The sequence below is a fragment of the Metopolophium dirhodum genome, chromosome 1, assembly GCF_019925205.1.
Source record: "Metopolophium dirhodum isolate CAU chromosome 1, ASM1992520v1, whole genome shotgun sequence".
Taxonomy (NCBI): Eukaryota; Metazoa; Arthropoda; class Insecta; order Hemiptera; family Aphididae; genus Metopolophium; species Metopolophium dirhodum.
Window position 1 is genome coordinate 10,640,209 of NC_083560.1, and position 11,641 is coordinate 10,651,849.

At 29.1% G+C, this 11,641-nt stretch overlaps 1 protein-coding gene across 1 annotated transcript; it reads right to left on the minus strand.

The window, feature by feature from the left end:
- Positions 1-3,244: 3,244 nt before the first annotated feature.
- On the minus strand, positions 3,245-3,874 carry LOC132936704 (uncharacterized). The gene has a single exon (XM_061003465.1). The coding sequence runs from the start codon at positions 3,872-3,874 to the stop codon at positions 3,245-3,247; it is 630 nt and encodes a 209-aa protein (XP_060859448.1).
- Between the last annotated feature and the right edge of the window lie 7,767 nt (positions 3,875-11,641).

Here is an 11,641-nt window from a genome sequence, read left to right on the forward strand (position 1 = left end):
GATTACCTATAAAGAATATTGTTGTAATATTTAAACGTCAATCACGCCGAAACCCACGGACAACGCGCGTAAACCACCTGTGTTTACGAACTGAGGCCGCTGCAGGGGTTGTGGGTGGCATGAAAGCGTTTTGGTAGATAGGTAAAAGGTGTACCTCAATAGTCAATATGTTATTTGACGCTTACCTTTTGTTTTTTTTTTTTTTTTACATGAACGTTTTTCATTGGATTACATATTTTATCGTAAGAGAATATTTTACGTATTATTCATAATCGAGTAATGAATGGTACATTCAGACCATTCGTGAAAAACAGAGTCGTTCAACTGTTCAAAACACAGCTATGCCACCAGAAACCAAAGTTTACAGCAATTTTCACAACGTCAATGCGTATAACCAATTCCAAAAATTTTGGTTTGTGCGCAATAAATTATCAAATTATTAATAAAATATGTATTATGTTTTTTTTATCCTGTATACAAAATTTCTGCCAAAAGGAATGCTTCGATTTCAACACATAGTACATAATATAGTTTCAACTTATCTTTTATCAAATTAGATCAAGATGGTACTTTAGAGAGGTCATTTTTCGATTTTCTCAATAATTATTTAATGCCACGGGAAAAATTACCGAAAAATTACGAAAAACCCGCTAAAAATGGGATTTTAATTTCTAACGCTTTGTTTATCCCCATAGCAACCAGCAACGAATAAAAAATAATTAATTAATTAAATAATAACATTATAAAAATCTATACTGACAAACCGTCTCTGTTGGACACAGATAACGTACATTACGTAATTATGCATATATTAATATAAACCACAATCATCGGCGAACCTACCGTCTGATATCACTCCGCTGACGGGTCCCGTTCAAAGCGCACCGTGTCATAACGCCTTTTTTACTATTGTAACGGCGTTATATACACAATTTAGATATTAATCGTGTAAACTATACAGATAAGAATATCTTTTACCAGCTACAACCAAGAACCATTTTGGCAATCAGATCGGAACACGGACCTCCATATCCAACGACATCCGATGGTTTCGTGAGTCGGCTGACAGCCACATAACAATTATTGTTTATTATTATTATTCCCATTATATTATTGTAACTTATTATTTATACATATTATTATTATTACTACTATTCGTCATACTTCCCCTATTGGTCGCGACCGCCCCACTATACATGTATTATTATTATATATTTTGCCCACAATACATACCACAAAATCAGTTTAAAGTATTTTCTTGTGTTTTGGTACCCTATAATATCCGATATTAATTATATATAAGCAATGAAACGTCGATTAACTCCAGCGATCTGTGATCAACGGCTAGTCACGTTACAGTCTCCGCTCAGAATCGTTTTTGTTATACAATGATATTATAATATCATTGAATTTAAGTTTAATACAATCCATTATACATTGAGCCACTTGTAACCTACTGTACAGCAGAGCGACATCCAATTACCCCCTTTTTTTCTATATTATTATTATCATTAATATAATTATTATTATACACATACACTAGCTATACATAACAAATGACAATATTTAATAATTCATTATTGTATATTCGAGATATAGTTCACATAAACTTTGATCAAAATTGTCATATTTTCGTTTATGGTGTTTTTCTACAATACTTATTCATTGATTTTTGATAGTATCGTATGATTTACTATACAGTATGAATTTAAACTTTTGATTTTTAGATGTAAATCTGAAACATTAATTTTTTTTTTTGTCTTTCTTTAGGTAAGTTCACGTAGAGAAGATTTAAATATTAAATATCTAACCATATATATATATAAATGGACTTGTCTGACTGACTGACTCATCATCGCCTAGCCCAAATCGCCGAATCTATGGCTTATGAGTATGAAATTTGGCTAGTAGTTTCGTTTTATGGTGTAGAGACTAACACTAAGAAATGATTTTGCAAAATTGGTTGCCATTGGTTATTCCAGCAGATCAGATAGAAACTTGCATCAAATCGTTGCGATATATTTAAATTATAACACGATTTCAAGAAACTATATTAGGTCAATTCACTCTAAAAAGTCTAAAATCAAAAATAACAGCACCCTATTGAAACTAGAGAACGAAAATTTGCTATAACGTACGTGTGTAAGACGGAGACAACACAGGCGGGTGCGACTAACCAATGGGTATATAATATTATTATGGAAATCCGATTTTTTTAATGAGACGACGACAATTCAATTTAAAGTATTAATTATCAAAAAAAAATAAATAAATTGACAGTAAAAAGTGTATTTCATTCTTTTGTATAGAGACAAATTTATCTAGATCAGCTTAATCTTTTGTAGATCACGGACCCCTGATGAAAGATTTCTAGAAATCGCGGAACCCCTTACCAATTTTTTTTCGAATACCTTTTTTTTACAACACATCTCTTGTTATCATAACCAAAATTATAATAATTATTTTATATAACAAATTACATAAGTAGACATAACAAAACATGCACATTTATAATTATTTTATTACGATTATTTTTTTTATAAAAATGGGTAATATAAAACCATAATTGAGTACGATCGATCAACTGCACTTAGTGGCAGCAAATATAAGACTGTCGGAACTACAGTGCTGTACGCATGTAAATTTCGTATTAATAAATTTCGTCGAAAAACTGATTATACTTAATAAACATTAATAATACAATTATTTGGTGTAGAATCTACATATTATTATATTTATTATGAAAAAAAAAATAATAATAATCCAACAATATTGTAATAATGCATTCATGTCACTTATTGACGTATGTTATGTGTTAAGGCTGCCGTGGACCCCCAACATGAGTATCGCGGACCCCCAGCCGCTCGGCGGCTACGTGGCTCGGCGACTGCGGCGATCCGTGGTGCCGACCAATATCGGTCCCTCGCAGGAACGGCGACGGCGGACAAATCTTCCGCTAATCGCTTGACGATTATGGCCCGTGGTTCCACGCGAGTAGTGCGAACGCGAAATTAGTATAATATTCACGTACTTTTCCGTGGCAAACACTCGCGATCAATAAAGTATTAAATTTGTTAGAGCCTTGAGATTGAAAAGACAAATATTAAAACAAATAATAAAAATTAACTATTTTGATCGAATTAATAAAAAAAAAAAAAAATAAACACAACATTAAAATCATAACATGGTACATTGCTAAGTTTTTGTAAATTTTGCTACTTTTTTTTAGTCATATTATCTTTCTTTAATTCTTTACATCCGAGTTGTGCTTGTAAGAAAACTGCCTCATCCTCATATTAATATAATATCTAATACTAAATGCAATTATTTGTTCGCTGTGTTCAAAGCAAGGGAAATATAAAGTATTATTCTCCAACAAATCTGCTAAGATAAATTCACACACATCAGCCATCATACAATATTTACAAAATAAATTTTCTATTTTACAAATAAAATTAAAAAAATATTTGTTTGGGTGTAATAAAAATCTTCTAGATTTCATGTTTGTAAGACGAGCAACTGGTTCAAATGAAACATTAGACTGTATTATTGCTGAACGACAAACTGCACATTTACTGTAGCGTAAAACTTGCTTGCATAAATATCCAGTTATATAATAAATTACACAGTCAACTACTGGTGCCAAAAAACTATCATGATCACTATTTTCAACTACATCATCTATAGTCCAGTCATCTTGTTCAATGGCAAAATCTAATTTTACACGAATGGTTTCCAGCACTGATTTTTTTTCTGGATTCTTATATATGTTTTTGATACTATCCAAGCTAATTAAACTTTGGGAAGGTTCGTTATTCTCAACAATACAGTTTCCAGTTTTTGGAGGTTTTAATACACTATACACTGATAACATTTTATACAGTTTCAAAAATGTTGGTGTGGCTGGATGATCGTTAGCACCACCTGCCTGGCGAACTGTACCAAAGAATCTCTAAAAATATAAATTGTAAAAATTAAATATTTTAGATTCTGAGCGGTTTTCTCTGAGCGGGATTCTTACTTCTGCTGAATCTTGGTATATTTTGCCAGTGAGAACATAATTCATATTGTAGTAAGCAAGTTACTACTTAACAATAAAACAAATTACACAGGTACATAATTCTACTATACTATAATTTAGATACTGTAATTCGGCATAAATCGGATAATAGAAACGGAGGTAAGGGTTCTTTCTGTATATTACATTTTAATGTCTTGGGTAAGAGACGGTAGATATTAGGAACTCACTGAACCATAATTTGCTCTGTATACGGCAGATGTTCATATATAAAAATATATACTATATGATTATTTTGATTACAACGCTGTACGCTGTACGCGACGATAGTCATTATAAAAATATTAAAATTATATTAAAAAGATTATTTCAAATTTAATACACAGAATTATACTGGAAGTCATAATATGCGTGGGCTGGAACGATGTTCACACCAACCACATCCGTGAGCCGAGATACAGTATCTATAGGCAAGGGGTACGGGGAACTGCATATAAAAAGGAGCCCGAATCGGCCTGTTTTCAGACGTGTACTACCACCCATTAGTGCAAGCACCTTCACGCCACTCTGTAGGAGCATATTTTGGACTTAGAAAAATTATCAACAATATAATAATATTCACAATAAAACAACAACTGTCTTTTATTTATTATCAACCACGACTACAACATCAAACAAATTGTCTGCGACCTGCAACTATAATATCTTGGCAGCCACTTATCTACTATCAGTACTACGATAGTAGGTACCAAGCTCCCGAGAATATTACAATATTATACTTCTCCTTTAAATAACAGCAAATTTGAATTGAAGAAGTCAGAGTTATTCTCAATCCTCCAGCTGTGTTGCTTGTTAGAAAGTGTACAGGCTTTATGAGTTTATCAACAACTCGTTGTTCCCAATCATCCAACCACTTCAGAGTAAATTGTAAGACCTGAATGTTAAAAATTTTAAAAACACACATTGTAAATTCAATACTCACAATCCAAAAGTAAATAGTGGTTACAAGCAGTAAGCAAGCTTTAATAGGTTTTAATACAGAAAAAAAATTCAAGATTTTAACTATCAGTTAACTTCCCACTTCCATAAGTACTTGAGTAGAAATTAAAATAAAGTTTGGAAATATAGAAGGGACTGCTCCTTCTTGTAATCTAGGTATTTGATACAAAGCCTACAACAAATTAAAATTGCAATAATTAAATATTTATTTTAAATTAAAATAGGTACCTAGATAGGTTAAAATAAAATTAAAATAAATAAAACTCTTATAATAGTTAAATTTAACAATACAATTTATTTCCACAAGCAATAAATAATATGCATTAAAAATCCTAGGTTATTTTTAATACAATATTAAGCAATAGGTAATTGATTGGTTATAAGAATATTTAAAGATCTAAATCAATCACAAAAGTTGAATCCTGATACTCATTAGTATTTAGTTATAGAGTTAAATTAATAAATAAGTATAAGATCATTTTTAATTACAAATTTACAAACCTCTGCAAGTACTTTTCCCGTTTTTATCCGTCATAAATTTTTTACGTATTATGTCTGATTCTCTGAAGTGTAGTTCACAAACGAATTGTTTTGGTTTGATTACAAATTCCTTCCTGGGTATAGCTTTTGTCCATTGAGCAAGTCTGATTGTATCTTTAGGGACAGTAAAAAAGTGCAAGAGTCATATCCCGAAGTACACGCCGGAACAATACAACGATGCCCGGGCATGTTGAAAACTTAAATACTATAGTGACTAGTCTATAATCTAAATACTATATTACTAAACAATATGTCATCAATATCAATATATTCCAGAAGTCAATAAGAAATAATATTCGTCATTGGACAATACACAACATAGCCGTCGACGTAATTTTTATACATACATTTGTTTCATGTTATTCTTATTCTAAATAAATCAATTTTTTATTGGTGTTCTGCAATTATTTCAGTTGTGGCACTTTCATTTTGAATATGCTTATTGCGAAATAGTAATAAAAAAAAAAACGTAATTAAATTGATTAAAAATTAATAACACCATTCCTAGTAATCCATGACAGTAGTTACAGCTCTTAAATATTTTATTTTGGTTGAGTGTAGAAAAACTGGAAATTAGAATCGTATATATTTTCGAATAAAAAATAACTTAGTTTCCAGCTTTTTTTGGTTTTTTTTTTATGAATGTCGATAAAATTTTATTTGTCGAATAAAAAATGTATTACAAGGATCTTAATGTATTGTTACAATGACATTTGAAAGATATTAAAAATCCATAGTCACAATTTTTCTTTTATAAGCATTTAAAGTTTAAATTTTGACAAAAAGCGTAAAAATCAAGAAAATGTGCAAATTATTTTGAATATGAAATTTCTAAAAATTTTTATTTTTAAATCTAAGATTTTAAAATGTAATACAAGATTTTTTTAAGGTTATCTAGAGTTATCTAGAGTTATTAATTGTTATTTAAATTATTTTGGTACTGCTCTGAGCACGACTAGTAAATCTTATCTAAGAAGTAAAATTAATTTAACATTATTCGTGCATTTCTGTTGTGTTTATATATTTTTTATAACTTGACATTTTCAGAATATTGTGTTTTTCCGATGATGAGTTAGAAGAAAATAAACAGACGAATAAAGGATATGGAGACCTTACAATTGATGATTTTTTCATTCGCCCAGAAAAGCCTTAGATACTTAATAATGTCTAATTCACACACAATTAAGTAAGATTATCACTCAAGTATCCAATTTTTAAATTTGTGATATTGTAACTATTGTACAAGATTTTTTGACAAACCTGGCTTCACCTTTCAGAATGGTTGGCATGAGCTGTGAAAAGAAATATTATATTGAAGATGTAGCTGATACGCTGTTAATAAATTTGGGGTGTCCTACATATGCATACATACAAAGTATGTACATTTATTGATCATAGAATATTAACTATCAAATTTTATTGAATATGTAAATTATAGGTTTACTGGTCGTCAAACCCGTTCCCATTCATGGAATTTACTTCTCAACAAGAAAATACAAACTTCTTTGGAAGAAGGCTAAGCAAACACCAATTACCTTCAATTGCACTCTGAATCATTTTTTTGAATAAAACTATATGTCTAAGACTTATTTATAATTATAAGAAAACTTTATTTTTAAATTAATACTTGTTGTATTTATAGTTTAATTGTTATTTAAATTATTTTGGAATTCCTCACTAGTGATCTGATTGTTGTGCATAGAGGCGGTTTCCAGATTTTTTTTCAGCTGCAGCATAGATAGTTAATTTCTAGAGAATTGAAATACATTATAGTAATTCACAGAAACATTGGTACTACTCTGAGCACAACGGATTATTTCACAATTATTTTCTCATTTAACATAATTCATGAATTAGGTATTTGTATATTTTTTACGACTTGACATTTTCAGAATATTGTGTTTCTCCAAGGATGAGAAGAAAATGAACAGACAAACAAAGGAATGATTTTAATTCATCCAGAAAAGCCTTAGAAACTTAATAATGTCTATACCACTTATTTAAGTATATTAATCAAGTATCCAATTTTAAATGGTTATTCAAAAATACCTACTAAAAACATTGTATCACGGTGAAATCGTAACTATTGTAAAGATTTTTTGTATAATGCTTCACCTGTCAGAATGGTTGGCATGAACATGAGCTTTAAGATATATAATATTGAAGATATTGCTGATATGCTGTTAAATGTATCGGAGTATGTAAATTATAGGTTGACTGGTTGTCAAACCCGTTCCCACACACTGAACTTACTTATCAACCAGGAACAACAAACTTCTATGAGAGAAGACTAAGTGAACACCAATTACTTGGAATTGCACTCTGAATCATATTTGTGAATAAAATTTTTTGTCAATGACATATTTATCATTATAAGAAAACTTTATTTTTTAATTTTACTATAAAAATGTAATGTATTTATTTTCTATCACAGGTTAGGTTATCATACTTTTCATATTTGTCGTATTTATAGTTAAATTGTAAAGTAAAATTTAGGAATATATGACTAATGTGTTGTAATTTATTGTTATGTGAAAGTTTTTTTTGTACATACTAAATAAGAAATTCTTAGTGAGTAAGAACAAATAAATTTGAATATAATACAAGATATAACTATAGGCATATAAAACAATGAGAACATTTTGTTTTTATATCTATGCCCTATGGATATAACAGAACTTTAAACGTAATCTTATGATGCGTAATCAATATGTTGCTTTAAACTTTTTAACTTAAGTTTTACCACTTTTATTTGCATTTTATTGTGATTAATGCGTGGATTTCTATGCGTTCGCATATTCATGGTATGATAATATGCCCCCCAGTGATCACAGATATTTTTCATGACCATATGATTTGAACTATGAAACTTTTGGGTTGTATTTGTCGACAATTCACTCATTATTTTTAATTTTCACGACTTTTTTAGGATTTTATTTATTTAAAAATGTAATTTAATTAATAAAAAATTAAAAACACGATTACTAGTAATGCATGACAGTAGTTACACCTCTTAAATATTTTATTTTGGTCAAGGGTAGTACCTCTGGAATCGTATTAACATAATCAATTTTCGAAAAAAAGTTTCAGTTTCCAGTTTTTTTAGGTTTTTATTTTATAAATGTTGATAAAATGTTATTAGTTAGGTAAAAAATCTCTAAAAAATTTTATACTAGGATCTTAATGTATTGTTACAATAACATTTGAAAGATATTGAAAATCCATAGTCACAGTTTTTCTTATATAAGCATTTAAAGTTCGAATTTTGACATACATCAAATGTAAGATTAAAAATGATTTTGTTGTTAAAAATGCATAAAATTTTCAAATTTATAGCTATGGATTTAAAACTTAAAACAAGGTTATAGGTAAGTAGGTTATTCTCTAACCAAAAAATCAAAAAATATTAATCAGTTTTTTTTTATATATTCTATGTTATTTTATGCCCAAATTTGGAGGAAATTACAGATTAAACAACCAAGATAACAACCTAAATAAATCAAATTTTTATTGGTTTTTTGCATTTACTTGAGTTGTGCATTTAAATTTTGTATATAATATTTATTGTGAAATAGAAATAAAAAAAGGTGGGTAAGTGGATGTCGCTCTGCTGTACAGTAGGTTACAAGTGGGTCACTGTATAATGGGTATTTAGTAAGTTCATAATATCATTGTGTAAGAAAAACGATTCTGAGCGAAAACGGTCAGACAGCATATTTACTAATTATTATTGATGATATTATTGTGAATAATGTAATTTATATTTAACCTATTTACGTGGAATCTTGTTTTAAATTTTCAATCTTTAGCCATAAAAGTTGAACATTTTATAAATTTTTAACAACAAAATAATTCTTAAATTTTAAATTTGATAAAATTTGTCAAAATTTGAACTTTAAAATAATGCTTATAAAAAAAAATTGTGCCGATGTATTTTTAATATTTTTCAACTGCTATTAGAACGATATATCAGGAGCCTTATATTAAAATTTCACGCTTTTTTACCCAACAAATAAAATTTTATTGATATTTATAGAAAAAAAAACTAAAAAAAATGGAAACTGTAAATGTCCGTAAACACATAAAAAAAAATCAAAATATTTGGAAAATGTTATGGTGTATAGAAAATGTTAATATAAACATTCAGTTAAAATGTCATGTATTTGAGTTGCTCCAAAAACCAAAATCGATTTTCTCGAAAACAGATTTTGCGTAAAACTTCCCGTTTTTCCTCAATTTTTCTTCAGAGCGAAAAAAATTTTATCGACAATTCAGAAAAATATGCCTATATAAACAGCTCAACATGAATCAAAATTTCTTGAAAATGTTATGGTTTTAAATTCTTTTATAAACAATCAACGAAAATTGCAAGTATCTAGGTACAGCAATTTATTTAAGAGTACTGTCACCAGTGGCGAACTAGGGTGAGGCGAGCGAGGTACTTGCCTTGGGTGCCTGATACTGGGGGGCGCAATAATATTAATTGATTAATTTAAGAAAAATTATTAATTTTTGTATAATACTGATACGTAAACGTTATATTATATTTTCAATATAAAATGTATTTCTTCATTGATTACACATTTCTCCTTTATTACATTACAATTATTGAATTATTATTATTATTATAGTTTTCTAATTTGTGTTGGTAGTATTTATTATGTTATATTTATGAGTTATGACTTTATTTTCCATTTAGCCCGGTCGGTACCCGCTTAATATCTACATCATATCAGGTAATGTACGAACAATACATCATTTATTTATAAATAGTGAACTAATTTTGTGTACTTTCAATTTGCAAAAAGCAGCTGCTGATCTAGGATTAAAATATAATGAAGATATAAATACTACGGGAATAGTTGAAGAAATTAAAGATTTTAAACAAGCAGCTTTATCAATATTTTGCCAAGTATCGAATCAGTAACGTTTTTGGATTTATTACAAATGATTCACGATTATAAACTAAAAGAATCGTATCCAAATATTGAAATAATTGCTATAAGGATTTTTCTCTCAATGCCCGTCACAACAGCTTCGTGTGAAAGGAGCTCAGTAAACTTAAATTGATAAAAACATATACTTAAAATCTACAATGGTTTAGGAGAGATTGTCAAGCATGGCCATACTTTCTATAGGAACATAAACCGCTAGTAAATTAGATTATGATGAAGTTATTAACAAATTTGCTGACACAAAAGCAAGGAAAATTAATTTGTAAATAATAATTTATTGTATATTAATTTTATGATTATTAACTATGGGTCAATCCCAAAACCCAGGGGGCGCATTGCTTAGGGCTCTGTTAGTGGCAGTCACTTACACAAAAAACCGAAACCGATTTTACGTAATAATTCCGGAAAAGATGAAAAGCGAAGCGTTATCTCGACTACGTATCGTGCACTAAGACACAAAAAATAAAAACGTATTACTCAGATCGTAATTTTGCTATATAAGACTGAAACGATAAAACGCCCGTGTTACCTCTTAAATCGTGGGTCGTGGAGCCAATGACCGGTGAGAAGTAACCAACAATTGATAATCATTGTGCCCTATCACTATGTACCACAGAACTATGATAGTAATAATTGTTATCAAATAAAAAAAAAAACATAATATTATTATTTTTTCGTTTGCCGACGTTAGAAGCACTCGCGAATTGCGATTATTTGAAATTTGAACAAAAATACAGACCACAGTCGTACAGAGTTCTAATAGTTCTATTCATTCATATTATTATATAATCGCCATGCATAAGTGTATTGTTTTTAGTAAAACATCCGAAGTATCGCCTAGCCACATTATGTTAGTTTTAATTTGTAAGTATTATTTTCTAGTTGTCCTGATTATATTTTTTAATAATATGCAGTCGTTCTAATTAGCTAATTTGTTCACACCTATATATTCCAAACAATGAAAATAGAAGGAAATAATGGCTAAACATCTTCAAATTAAATGATAATCCCAATTTCTATCTGGCATTGTATCTGCGCATTATTTCACAATTACTGATTGTAAACAATGCTTAAAACTTAATCCAAACCATTTGTCTGATTAGAGAAGTAAACTAAATTTTAGTAATGT

Excerpts from the sequence above, each read along its gene's own strand:
- LOC132936704 (XM_061003465.1), bottom strand. The coding sequence starts at position 3,874 with ATGTTATCAGTGTATAGTGTATTAAAACCTCCAAAAACTGGAAACTGT.